The 13891-nt window shown below is 45.2% G+C and overlaps 1 protein-coding gene across 2 annotated transcripts; it reads left to right on the top strand.

The window, feature by feature from the left end:
- SPP2 (secreted phosphoprotein 2) lies at window positions 1–13638 on the top strand. 2 transcript variants are annotated; one of them, XM_074594562.1, is made up of 7 exons: window positions 1–159; window positions 264–388; window positions 1746–1868; window positions 3443–3553; window positions 5612–5666; window positions 5901–6008; window positions 13230–13638. In XM_074594562.1, exons 1-6 carry the CDS (start codon window positions 111–113, stop codon window positions 5996–5998), a joined length of 561 nt encoding a protein of 186 aa, XP_074450663.1. In that variant the 5' UTR covers window positions 1–110; the 3' UTR covers window positions 5999–6008; window positions 13230–13638. The 2 variants fall into 2 exon arrangements, with proteins under 2 accessions (XP_074450663.1, XP_074450664.1); XM_074594563.1 differs by having other exon boundaries at window positions 2–159; window positions 13226–13366.
- Window positions 13639–13891: the final 253 nt, after the last annotated feature.

Here is a 13891-nt window from a genome sequence, read left to right as displayed (position 1 = left end):
AGGAAGGTCAGGTGTAGGATCAAGGCTGCATTTATATAAAGACAGAGGAATATGCACTGGAAATCGTCACTTAGAAAGGGAAAAAAACAGAGGATTTTGAAAGGCACGCTATGAGGATCCTAATTTTTGTCCTCACACTGAGCGTTTTCTCGTGTTCAGGTAAGTTGCTCAGAATGGAACCATGTCCTCTTTGTTACAGTGGTTTAGGAGGAAAAAGTACAAGACAACAATGAACTTCTAATGGAACTGTGCCTCCGTCTCAGGGTTTCAAGTGTACGACTATGACGTCCCTGTCACAGAAGAGGCTCTCAATGCTTCCATTGCAAGGATCAATTCTCAGTCATGGGGGACAAACCTGTATGGTGTTGTCAGGAGCCATGTCGCAAGAGTAAGTGCACGGACAACAGAGACCCTTACCTGAAATATGCTTTGCTGGGATGGAAAACTCTTTTTCACCCAACCCTGGAAACCCAGATTTAGTTGGGGTTTTCTGATGCTGCTTGGAAGAGGGTGGGTTTGGGGCATTATCTGAAGTTATGGCTTTAGGAACCTAAATATTTCTTGTATGTTGGTTTGTAATGAAAAATATTCTATGAGTTCAAAATTCTCACCCCTAAAATAGAAATTTTTAAGGGATGTCTTGTAAGATTTTGTTCAGAACTGGCATTTTTAAATATCTCCAGGTCACTGCTTTGCTTGGGGCATAAAGTAACCTCATTCATCTGGATGTCTCAGCTGAACGTCCACACATGCCACCACAAACACATTCAGGATTCTTTCTCCAGTCTGTTTTTATGTCATCTGTCTCTATGCACCAACTCTGGTTTGAGTCTGCTAGTGTCTAAATGCAGGCAGGAAACCTGTATCTGTTTTAATTTGTGTTGCTAGGAATGATATTAGATACCCAGAGTTAAAGCTTCCTAATTTAAAGTTAGCCTGTCCATGTTCCTGAACATCTTCAGAACCATTATGTTTCTATAGGTGGCATGTATCAAGTCTTCTGCAAGAATGAATGACAAGATGACTTTTGGATTGATCTAGTTTGGGAAAAAAAAGTACTTGAAAGCAGTGGGGATTTGGTGTTTGTTGGGTTTTTTTGTGTTTGTTTTCTTTTCTTTTTTTAGTCTTCCATTTTGAGCTAAAACATTGATTAGACTATGAGAAGGAGAAAAGAAAATCCTAATGTGTCAACAAAAGCAACCAAACTCTAAAGCTTGCAATGGTGCATGCACACTACCCATTGAAGCACCTGAGCTGACAAGGAGCGAGTCTATAAACTGCATTAATTCAATTGCTTGCAGTCGTGTGATTTACTTTCCAAGTCATGTATTTGCAATAGACTTCCCAGCAGTCTAGATATCCAAAGCAGAGCTGTTAGGACGCTGGTTCCCGCAGAAGAGGGAGTAGCATGCAGGGGTAATGCTATGCTTATCTACCTTGGACATCCATAGTCCCCCCCAGCTGACTCTGAGCAGTAGGAGGATCCCGCAGTGGCTGTAAGGTTTCAAGTGAAACCCCCGTGGAAAGCTGTTCTGCGTTGCTGTTGCCAAATCTGCCTGAGGGAGTGACTCCTGAGCACAATAAAACAGCCTTTCTCACACTCAGCAATCTGCTCTAATTTGGGCGCTGACCCATAATGCCCTTATGTCTTGCCTCTGCTTGGCAAAGAAGCAAGGCTGCCGTGTAGTGGGCATAGAATAACGAGAGGCACTAATTATATGTTGTGGTGACCTTCCTTTTACCAGGTTGACATGTGGAACAGCGACACTTATAGACTAGAGCTACGGTTCAGCATTCGTGAAACTGTGTGCACGAAAGCTTCGGGGCGAGACCCGTTCACGTGCGACTTCAAAATAGGGCCTTTCGTGGTAAGTGCCTCTGGTGTGAATGGGAACCTCTTGCTCCATGCAGGACGTTCTCAGGACACGTTGAAACACTACCGGTGCTGAAGAATGATGATTGGCGCTTCTTAAAAGAAAACCAAACCCAAGTACAACCTACGGCATGGAGTGGGTGTTAGGTGGGAAGGGTCAGTGCTGGGAAGCTCTTCTGCCTGGTCAGTGGGGATTACAGGAAGTGCTGTGAACTGACAAGGAGATGCACGTCTTGGAGCAGCATGTAGTGAAAGCGTCTGTGTGCTTTGGGACCAAATCCTAGAAGGAAAGTGTGTCTTCTTTTCTAAGATAAGAGTGTGGAAAAACTGATGTTTGACCTGCTTTTGCCTGTCATTCATCCAGGCACCATATAAAGGCTTATCTTCCTATGTAGTGCAGTTCCCACTCTCTGATGACAGTGCTAATCTTTTTCAGATTTTCAACTTTATTTTCAGCCTGAAATAGACACGGATCGGGCTCTTGATACAGCTTTTTCTGCACTCTGATTTTTGAATGACCAGCTTTGGTGTAAATACATCATCTTTGAATCTGGACTTACCTGTGCACAGATATTTTTGCCAAAACATGGCTTCCATTGCAAGCTCCTAAGTGATTGTGTCCTAACTGCTTGCACGAATCTTACAAAGCATGTGGAGTAGCTCTTGAGTTGGTGTGTGCAATGACGCCACGCTGTGTGTCAGACTTCCACAGAGATTATCTCTGCTTCTCTGTGCTGCTCCAGGCTGAGCCCTTCTTGCCTCTTTTCCCATGTGAATGCTGCGCAAACTTATCTGTACTTCCTGGGAGCGGACTTTACGGAAGAGGAGGGATTCTGGGAAGGCATTCAACAGATGGCACAAAGGCTTTCCTCATAGCTTATGTGTCATACTGCTACCTCAGGAGGTAGTTTACCCCATGAAGAGGGGGGTAAACATCTCTTCGAGTATCACTACTCTTGCAGTAAGTAGTTTGTGTGCGCATGCAGATGGGACAACACGGAATTGATGGTTGTTGCTAGATTTTCCTTCAAAATGCGAGGGTTGGCTGCTGCAAAGTTATCACTGTGTCCTAAACAGACACCGTCCCTCCTCTTTTCTTCTTGGGGCTATATGGCATGAAAGATAGTGTGAGGATCTCTGTTTACCAAACTTGGATGGCAGGTTTTGCTGGAGCATCTGACAAGTCATAGAGATAACTTCTTTAGTTTAACTTCTAGAGCTGGAGCTGCTCTCAGAATAGCCCTGCACAGCTCTTTGTTTGTGCAGATTCCATGAAATTCCACACACATGAAAAGGATTTCGAGATTTTCTTCTGCCTCTAGCAGGCTCAAGACTTCATACAGCTAATACGCAATTGTGGAGCAATTAACATGTGTAGTTATATGCTGCCAGAATATATCGGTTCGGCCACAGTCTGCTCCAATAATTTGTTAGCTGTAGAGTCTTGCTTGCTTTGGAATTTGTTTTTAAAATACTTCTACAGGTTCCCTCCCCCCAGTGCAATTCCCACAAGAGGGTTTGCACTGTAGCTTTGCTGTCTGAGATTTGCTCTGTTTTGATCTGTTACAGCCAACCGCTTTCTGCAGAAGTTTTGTGGATGTCTCCGGTGAGCTGATCTCAAACGTTATTGTGCGGTGCCATCGTGGCACATCCAGCTCCGAATCGATGAGCAGTGAGGAGGTAAGGAAGGGGAAAACTGATTTCTGCTGCCTGGGGGAGCAAAAATTCTGCTTATCCTCTTTTAAGAAGTCAGGTGCATATGTGCGAACTGCAAGTCCTGTTGCAGTTGGAGGTTTTCATCAGAAAACTGAACGTGGTTCGAAATCCAGCTGTCTCCTGTAATGCTTCACTTTCCATCAGCTGAGAGGTTTGACCTTGCCTGATGGATGCCAGGGGAGAGTGTGAATCTCCGCGGCAGTCTGGCACATCCACCAGCTCCGACACTCTTTCTTCATTGATGTATAGAGTATGTGCCTGGAGCGCAGTGATTGGCGTATCTTAGACAGAAACAAATACCGATGACTCTGGCTCTGTTGCCAAACCCAGCCCTCAGCTGAGCATGTAATCACAGTAGAGCTGAAGAACATTTGCTCTACTGAGATTTGTGTTCCCTTTTTAAGCCCTTACTTGGTTTTTAAGGTGTGATTAAATGCTGACCCAACCTGTGAATTCCTGCTAGCTGTTTTCCAATCATGCCAGCGTCCACTTTTTCTGTGAACTGACGCTTGAACCTGGGTGCCTGCACTTACAACACAGACCTACGGTGGCTGTTGTGCTTGTGGGAGGTGTCCCTGCCCACGGCGGCGGGGTTGGAACTACATGACCTTTAAGGTCCCTTCCAACCCGAACTATTCTGTGATTCAGGGAACATAGTTTCACAAGCAAGGTGCCAGAGGATAGGGGCAGCTTTTATTTTTGGAAAGTGCAAGTGACTAAATGAATAGCTTGAAGCAAATAGGATTCTGTGTAACCTTCTCTTGGTTTGAATTCCCAAATAAGCTTGTAATATTTTTTTGTTGTTGTTGTTTTGGTTCAGAATCTCTATTCAGCGCTAGCTAGTGAATGCACCAATGGAAGTCTTGGTTTGCAGGACAGAAAGACTGCATGGGAAGTACTGAAATACGTAACAAAGTCTTGGATGTTCAGTCTGTGGGTTAAGCATAACTCTTGTTTAATAGGGTACTTGGTATAAACACTTGCATTTAAAAGCAGACATCTTCCTTCAAGTCATCTTTAACCATCCCTTAAAATTCAGTACTGCTGCCAACGTTCCTGTTGGGGAATATATTTCCTGCAATGTTGTGCTGGTTTTGGCTGGGGTAGAGTTAATTTTATTCATAGTAGCTAGTATGGGGCTATGTTTTGGATTTGTGCTGGAAGCAGCGTTGATAACGCAGGGATGTTTTAGTTAATCCTGAGCAGGGTTTACACCCAGCCGAGGCCTTTTCTGCTCCTCACACTGCCCCACCAGTAAGTGGGCTGGGAGTGCACAGAAAGTCAGGAGGAGACAGAGCTGGGACAGCTGACCCCGAGTGACCAAAGGGTTATTCCATACCATATGGCATCATGCTCAGCATATAACTGACCGAGCGGCTGTGCGGTGCTCAATTGCCAGCTGGGGTTAAACCATCACAAATGTTAATAAGGGAAAAATGCCAAAGGGAATTATTGCAACTGAAAAGGGAAGTATTTCTGTCTGCAGAGGGCTGCAGCAAGTGCACGGTGGCTCTTGCTCTAGATCTGTAACTCAGCTCAAGGCATCTCAGCCTGATTCACTGTGGATGGTGTCGCTGTAGCTCCCGTAGTGCTGGTGGCGCTTGGACAGGAGAAGGAGTTGTGACTGGCTGAGGCTGGGATCATATTACTGTGATAGAGAGAAAAAAAAGAAGAGTATAGAGAGCTTTTAAAAGAGTAATTTGGGATAAATGAGTCACAGAGGTGCCCTGTGTGACTGCAACACACTAACTCTGCTCTCCAGGCTCTGCTCTCCTGGCTGTATCTGCACTACAGTAAGTTCAGGTATTAAGTATGAAAGATGTTGACCCGAGAGCCTACCTGCAACTGCAGACTTCCTTAGCAACATCGCTGCTTTGCAATACTGTCAGCACTAATCTTGTTTTCAGAGAAGTTACTAATGAAGTTTGGAATTACTTCAGTGATCACATAGTACCTGAGAAAATGAAGGAGAGGTGGACTTCTGGACAGATGAGCTTTTAAAGAAACCTCTTTATTTTACAGATGATGCGTATGCCGATAATGAACCCCAACAGGAGAGGCAGCAGTCACAGAGAAGGTAAGCGTTTCTGCCATGCTGGACTGTTCTGACACGTTAGTTTGCTTTTTGGGTCATCTGCTTGGGCCACCTGAAAGTCATCTGTCTGAGGAAGAAGATTTCCAGATTTGTTCTTTTACCATCAGTGCTTGTGTGCATCCTTGAGGTTTTCCTAATGTTGTGCAGAATGCTGAACAAACATGTATTTGAAAGCATAGAACACTCATGTATGTCTCCACTTCTTTTTTTTAAAAGATGTATTTGGTCCTGAAGCCTTCCGTTCAAGGGGAAGAGGCAGCAGCCGTGGAGAATGGCATAAACCCAGCTATTTCAACTCTGACAGGATTGAATAATATGGATTGGGTGAGTACAATTCAACGTGTAGAATGCACCCTAGCTCTGCAGGTTTTGTGGCAGGATGGGAAAGTGAGTGTTCAGGATAAAGGGCCTCTTTGGGAATGTGCTTCTTGGCTGTGAGCATGTTAAAAGCTGTTCTACTGTGGGCATTTGTGGGATTTGCTTATGGGTAAATTCAGTGACAGAGTACAAACAGCACTATCAACACCCTCAACAAATGGTGATGGGGTGGCAACCTCTGGTGCCTAAGGGAGGGCTCGCAGAACAAGGGCCTCACCAATTGTCAAGGCAGCAGAAGACGTTTTTGATTTTCCTCTTGTTGCTTCCTTCCTAGGAAGAATTCCCAACTACAGAGCTCACGGCTTTCACTCACTCTTGAGTAGTCCATCCCATACGCTCATGTAAACACCAATGTCCTGGTGGACAGGTAGTGTGAACAGCGTGCAAGAAAATCAGTCTGCTGGCCTGAGTTTAGCACAGGGCTCAAGGCTTGAGCTGCAGCTCTGCCTTTTTGCCTCCATCTCTCTTGGCTGGCAGAGACCTGTTTCCGACAAACGTTTTGTGGGTACTTTGGACCTTCTCCAAATTGGTCGCCCCTAGCAAGGGTGTATCGCTTGGCTGTGGGATCTTGAGCATGCCTGGCCTGTGTATTGGCAAAGACACAGATGAGTTGTTCAATGCCCCAGATGTTCAGCAAGTCACCCACCGTCTTTGTTCTGGTGCTCTCCTCCCACCCATGACTTGTTGTGCTATTTATACTGCAAACTCTTGGAGGAATGGCTGTGTCTTTGTGCCGAATCTAATGCAACAGGGCCCCGAGGCCACACAGTTTAGTGAACCAAAAATTAATGCAGTAGTAAGGTTTCTGGGAGAACCAAGATGCAGTTTACCCAGGCCAAGCATTTGTGGCAGAGAAGTTGTGAAGGAGATGTTTGGAGGTCAATTAATGGGGAATAATAATGAAAGGCACTCATGATTCTTTGGAGCTGGCGAGGCCTATACTACACAAACCACCTTTGCTGACCTACTTCTGAGGTTCTATGTGGGAACAGCTTTGTGCTGCTGATATTTTACCTGCTGTCTTATGGAGTTAGTCTAAAGGGAAGTGGTTTTGAAAGAGTTCTAGCAACACAGGCTGGAGATCATTCTTTGGCATGCTAAACAGTTTTAAAGTAGTTGGGAAAGGAAGAGGTAATTAATAATTATTACTATTTATTATTATTACTTATATACTTATGATATATAATATTATATAAGTATATATATAATATATATACCTAAAACAATATAATTAATTATTATAATTAATAATTATTACTAATATTATTAAAAAATAATTCTGCGCTACGTCACAGAATCATAGAATGGTTTGGGTTGGAAGGTCTTTGTGATTAAAAATGTTTCGCAGGCTGGCTTGGGTACGTGTCATTAGCAGGTCTCTGTCCCTGTGAAGAGTACCAGAACTGAATGCTCCGTGTGTGTAGCTCAATTCAGGCCTGCTGCATTGGAACCAAGACGGTTTTAGATGTAATTTAGCACCGATGACTCACCAGAAACTAACACATGTTACTCATAAGCATATCCGTGGTAAGCCTATATGTGATGAAGGAGACATACCCCCTACTCTCACAGAAATTAGATATGAAAGGAAAACCCAGTCATTCTGCTAGGTCAGCTCTTTGTTGGTAAAAATTATTTCATTACATCCATATGCTATTTTAGTTAATCCATGAGCCAGTAAAGGTGATAGGCTCTTTTAATCACTGCCTTTGCTCTTATAGGAATCTAACTTTTTCTAAATATCTTTGAACTTCCTTGAGCATATTGCAGTGGCATTCTGGTGTGCGCTCTGTGTCCTTCTGGGTAGCTTTAACCAAGGATATAGTCTGGAGAGACTGAGGCTTACTGGAGAGTAGCATAAGGTTGATTTTCTGTTCCAGGCAAGAGAGGCAAAAATTTTGGAAATGCCTGGTCATGGTTGGCTTCTGAGAACCAAACTGTCTCAGTCTGGATGGGTGAATATGGGTTGAACTCTCTTCAGCCAGTCTTCCAGAAAAGTTGTGGGGAAGGAGATCTGTGTGCTCAGTATGGGGAGACATCCTTTTCTTTGCATTTGGAAAATGCCAGGTATCTTAAATTAATTCTTTGGCTCTCAAGAGGAGTTATTCCCATTAGGCAGTAATCACAAATGTTTTGTGTTCCTGTACCTAACGTCTAACAGATCTCTAAACCAGAAGCAAGCTGTAAAATCTTCTGGAAAGAGAACATGAAACAAATAGGGACAAATTTATGATTCGTGGTATCCTGTGCAGTTTGAGTTTTAATATTTTCTGCTTACTCTTGAAGATAGGTTGTAAGTGCCATTTACGGAGCTGGGTTTCATACCAGCGTCCTAGGTTTTGGACATTTCAGAGGCAGGTACATCAGGAGATTAAGGGAGACTTTCAAACCCGCTCAAAACTCCTTGTTTCTCTTGTTTTTATTGATTTGACTTCTTATTAGCTGTGAAGTCTGGAGAGAAGTCTTACGTCTCAATTTCACTTGTATCCAGAATTAGAGGGTTTCATCCGTGGGTTTAATTTGGAGCTACACGTATCCAAATTATTTCATGTGTTTGAGGCCAAGGAAAGTTATTCATGGCTTTTTTTCCCTGTCTTTTGGCACCGGCGTGATCATGGCTGGCATTATTACAAGCCATACTGTGATGGCAGTGTTTGGTGGGGCATGGGAAATATGTGCTGTGTTTTGAGATGGCAGGAGCTCAGCTGGCTTAGCTTAGCTGGGAATATTTTGGGGGAGGCTGGGGAAACAGCAATTTATTAACAGAAGACTTTCATCTCTTATTCAAAGAACCTGTTGTTGACAGGCAAAGCTAGACAAGTTCAGGTAAGAAATGAATACGATTTTTTTTTTTTTTTTACGCAACAGTATGGGTAACTGCTGCAAAAATTACTAAGGCAAGTGGCTGACAGAGTTTTTCATGCTGGATTTTACATTTTCTGCACTAGATCTTCATATCTTTTTTGTTACAGGAATTATTTCAGGGGAATCCTGTGCCTGACTCTATGTAAGAAGCTAGGCTAAATGATCTCACTGGTACTTTGTGGCTCTTTTTACATATTAGAATGTGCTAAATATTCAAGAGGAAGAAGATCAGTGCAATTGTTATATAAAGAACTTTTTAAAGTCGGCAGTCTTCAGACCCACGGGTCTGCTGGTGCCTGCAGGAGTTAGCAAACTGCATATGAAAGAACCACATCAACGATTAATGAGCTTACTTCGGTGACAAGCCCTAATCAGATTTTCTGGATTTATTTCCTAGCGCATCTCTGGAACTGGGGAGATTGTAAAATTCACATGTCATGCTGCGGACTGGTCTTTCCAACAAATAGCTCAGGCACGTGAGCAAGTGACAGCAGGAGAGCCAGCTGCTGTGCCACAGCTGATCGCCGGTTAACAGCCTCAGCCTGCAACAAGTGTTAAGGTCATTAATTAGCTTAGCCTGCCAGGTATGTGCAGGGCTTGTTGGCGCTGTGTCAGTTGCCAGTGTCAGCAAAGGGCATGTCAGCGAGGCAGTCAATCCCCCATTGAAACCCTTCGCAGGATGGATTCCTGCTCTGAAAGGAGGCCACGTAGCGCGCACACGATATGACAGGCTTTTTGAGTGTGCGCAGGTATGTGGAACTATGGGTTCCATTAGGCTGGAGTCTGCTTGATAGTGTTTGTGGCTCTGAATTGCAAAGAGGAGCCTAAAAAATGGCTCAAACTCACCTAACAGTTGAATCCCAGAAAGCAAAAGAAAAGGGCCCCAGCGCTCTGCTCTTCCAAAATCAACTGCCTAAGGCAGTTGTCTTTTGTGCAGGGTGGAGTGCGACCTATGACTTATGAGGGGAGTCTCAGCAGCAGTGCTTCGTTTCCTTGAACAGGAAAATTAAGAGGAAAGTTCCTGTCTTTGCTTGCAATATACATGTAGACTGTGAACACTGATTTTTCTCTTACAGTCATTAATCATGCAAGGAAAGTGTTTTTTAACAGACAATCAGATTTCTTCTGCATCAAGCCCAGGGGTTGTGATTTCCTCCTCAAGTTTTCTACATTTTCTCAAAATGACCCTCTGGCTGAGTTCTCACCTGGCATAGCTTGCTGCTGGTGGGAACGCGGTGAAGGCAGTTGTCACAAGCTGATTAGCAGCCTTGCAGAAGTGAATAGACTGGCATCCTTGAATGTTAGGGTGGGGGGGTTTTCAATGGAAGAATAACTGGCAACATTGGGCTTCTGCCTATAAAAAGCAGTCTGGGGAGTGTGAGCAAACTGAGCCTGCAGCAGCAGGTCGCGTGAGAAGGGCACTTCTTCAAAGGAGGAGAGTTCCACTGGTGTTCCATCTGCGCAGGTCAGGGGCGCTCGTTCTACCTGACCCTCAGGGCAGAATGGTGGGCATTCGGAGAGCAAAGGCTGCAGCTCGGGCCTGGGGGTCTGCACCACCCACCCCAGCGGTGGCTGATGCCTCACCCAGACAGAGCTGCTGAAGGGAGAGGCTCTGGTGCGGACCTCAGGCTGCAGGAGGTGCCTCGACCTTTCTCCACAGGCAGGGATAGGGAGCACACCTGCCCAGGTGGAGGACTCCTGCAGGAGGTGGTGTGGAGGCTGCGTAGCATCAGGGAGGCTGAGAAGGAGGTACACAGCGGGTTCCAAGCGCAATCTGCAGTGAGCCCACAGCCAAACAACCAAAAACTCCCCCACCGGCACACGCAGAAGTGTGCGTGTGTGAAACAATAATGCAGGAGAATGGAAGCTTGCAAGGGCAAGGACCAGAAGTAGGAAGAGGCTTCCCCCGAAGCCTGAGGTGCCCTTGAGAATCGCCTTACCACTCTGCAGAGTGAAGAGGAAAGACCCGTTATACCAGGAGAGAGACTGGAGCTGAGTAAGGCAGCGCGATCTGCTCCCCGTATGACAACCAGCGCAACTAAGAAAAGGCGATGGCTGATCGTAGTAGGCGACTCTCTTCTGAGAGGTACGGAGGCACCCATTTGCCAACCTGATGCACTCTCTAGAGAGGTGTGCTGCTCATTGGGGGCTCGTGTCAGGGATGTCACCGAGGGACTACCAGGCCTCGTACAGTCCACTGATGATTAATCCTCTGCGGTTGTTTCTCGAGGGGTAACAGTTTTAAACTGAAAGAGGGTAGATTTAGATTAGATATTAGGAAGAAATTCTTTACTGTGAGAGTGGTGAGCCCCTGGCCCAGGTTGCCCAGAGAAGCTGTGGCTGCCCCATCCCTGGAGGGGTTCAAGGCCAGGTTGGACGGGGCTTGGAGCAACCTGGGCTGGTGGGAGGTGTCCCTGCACAGGGCAGGGGGGTGGGACTGGATGATCTTTAAGGTCCCTTCCAACTCTAATCATTTTATTATTCTCATACCCAAGAAATCCAGGATCCAACTTTCAGAGTGAAATGGATGCTTGTTTGTCTGTCTTCTATGAAAATAATAATAGAACAGGGTGCATAATCCTCCTGGGTCATGGAAAGAAGAGCTTTTATCCCCAGTTGTCCTCATTAAGAAGCTGCTTGATTTTACTTCCAGTTTTGTATTCTCATAGCTTCATATAATCTGTTTCTGTTTTTTCCTCTCCGTTCACTCACCCCACTTTCCGCAGTTCTCAGAAAGCAGCCTATCGCATTCTGGGGAAAGAAGTGAAGCATTTGGGGAGAAGGAAAATCCCTGCAGAATGGGATCTGCTGCTTAGTGCATGAGCTCCATATCGGATCAGCTTTGAGAGGAGAGCTGGAGCAATTTATCGCTTAGGCAACGTGCGGGAAATGACAGGCTGCCGTTATATTCCTCCTGCCTTGGAGCCTGTCTGTTGTAGCTAAGTCCTTGGTGTCACCTGACATCTGTGACATGCTGTAGCAGGGAAGACAGCACTCTTTCATCTGTTCAGAGGTGAAGGACCGAAATTCAAACAGACCCAGGCAGGACTTTTCTTGATGCTGAGGTCAGAGCGTGGTGCGGAGATGAAGCAGAGGTGTTAGAGCAGAGAGGAGAATCGCTGTGACGATCCCTTGTTGCTATTCTGAATGGCAGCGATTTTTGCCTTGCCCTTTGGCCCACCTTTTCTGGATCTGTTTTGAAGGATTAGACTCACTGCTGCACTAAGGAAATTGTTCCTGCATCTAGAGGATGCAGAGCTTGGATGATTCCTTAGCCTTCACTCTGTGTTTTAAGGCCTGATTGCAAGCCCCTTCATCTACTTCCTGGAGAAAACCAGCAGGACTTCACTGCAGGAACACAAGAACACGCAGGGCTCTTGGCTGTCTTCCAGCCTACTGCTCAATGTTACATTTTCCAAGCATTGGAAATTTAGAAATTAGCTTGTCAAAGAATCATGCAGGTTAGAAGAAACCTCTGGAAGCTCAACCCCAGCTCAAAGCAGGGCCAGGTTCATGAGGCTGCGTAGCCGAGGTTTGAATATCCTGGGATATAGATCCTCATCCTCTCTCTGGGCTCTAGGTTCAGTGTTGGAGCACTCTGGTGCAAGATTTTTCCTTAAACTGAGCTGGAATTTCCCATATTCCCACTTGTTCCTGTTTCTTCTCTTGTCACTTGGTCCACAGCGATGAGCATAGCGGCTGGTCCTGGTACTTTGGCTCTCATCCCCCATCTCCAGGGCTGGGCAGGACCCGGGTGCTCCTGGACAAGCCACTCTCAGGGGGTTGCTATGTCTGTGACTACCACGTCTTTCTGGCACAAATCTATCCCTAAAATTTTACGAACAAAATTGTCTTACAGAAAAATTTCAGGTTGCCATGGTGACAAACTTGCTGAAGATATGGTGTAGGCTACAGACTCCTGAAGAAGCAGTCACATGTTCGCTTGGAAAAACATATCTCAAATTTCTTGTGCATATTGTACCTCTTTATGCAGCTACATTTCTCAGAAGACCGTCCACCAGCTTATAGCCTCAACCATCTCTGCTTTTGAGACTTTGCAATATGCGCTGATTTGTTAATTAGCAATCGACATGACACTTGTGTACACGGGAAGGGTTTTGCATATGCAGGTTTCTTTTTACAGATTCCTCATGGCGTGGTTCTAACGCTAAACAAATTAATAAGCAGCTCAGTGAAGCTGAATAATTTTTTTCCGAGGTCATGGATGTTTGGCTAGTCCTGCGAAGTATGAGACAAATTTTGAGCTATGACTTTTCTCCTCCCTCCCTTTTTTTAAGGTAGATTGCAGAATGAGAAGAATCATGGTTCAAAGACCCAGTATGTGAAGAAAGAACCTGATGCCATTTCCTTTTCTTTTGCCTGGAAAACTGTTCTGTAATGAAGTGACAGTCTTGAACTCACTTTCTGCTGTGATGTCAAATGACCCTCGGATGAGCTTATGAGATGCTAGCTGCCTGCGCTTGTCAGTCGATAGCTGCCTTTGGTGTGTTAGAGCTCACTGGGAGGAGCCTCAGACACCTAACTGTGTCCAGTATGTGTTGTACCACCTCATAACGATGCTATTAAAGGATCATTATTCCATCTGTTTGTTCTGCCTTGGTCTCTGGTTGCTTGTAATTTTCTGTAATGCTTGTAGCTGATTACTGAGTCATTCAAAGTAATAAAGGCACTTAATTCCTTTTTCTCTGAAGTGCAGCAGTTGTGGACTAGGTGTCTTGCTACAACTCCAAAGGTGTGAGTTTTAACCCACCAGTAATCTACCTTTAATGGGTACTTGACCACTAATGGGAGGGGGGGGCGAGGAGCTGAGGGGTACTGATGACGGTGATTGTCAGGTACTAATGGCTTTCGGAACCAGGCCAGATTAGAACAGACCTTTGATGTGTTCTTCTGGGAAACAGGTCTTTTTAGTCTTGTCCTTTTGTCTCCATCCCATGCAAGAG

Source organism: Larus michahellis, chromosome 7, assembly GCF_964199755.1.
Source record: "Larus michahellis chromosome 7, bLarMic1.1, whole genome shotgun sequence".
Lineage (NCBI taxonomy): Eukaryota > Metazoa > Chordata > Aves > Charadriiformes > Laridae > Larus > Larus michahellis.
This window is presented reverse-complemented; position numbering and strand designations above follow the sequence as displayed.

Coding starts and splice junctions, on each gene's coding strand:
- SPP2 (XM_074594562.1), top strand. CDS start 111: ATGAGGATCCTAATTTTTGTCCTCACACTGAGCGTTTTCTCGTGTTCA. Junction 389..1,745: donor TCAGGAGCCATGTCGCAAGA/GTAAGTGCACGG, acceptor TCCTTTTACCAG/GTTGACATGTGGAACAGCGA. Junction 5,667..5,900: donor AGGCAGCAGTCACAGAGAAG/GTAAGCGTTTCT, acceptor TTTTTTTAAAAG/ATGTATTTGGTCCTGAAGCC.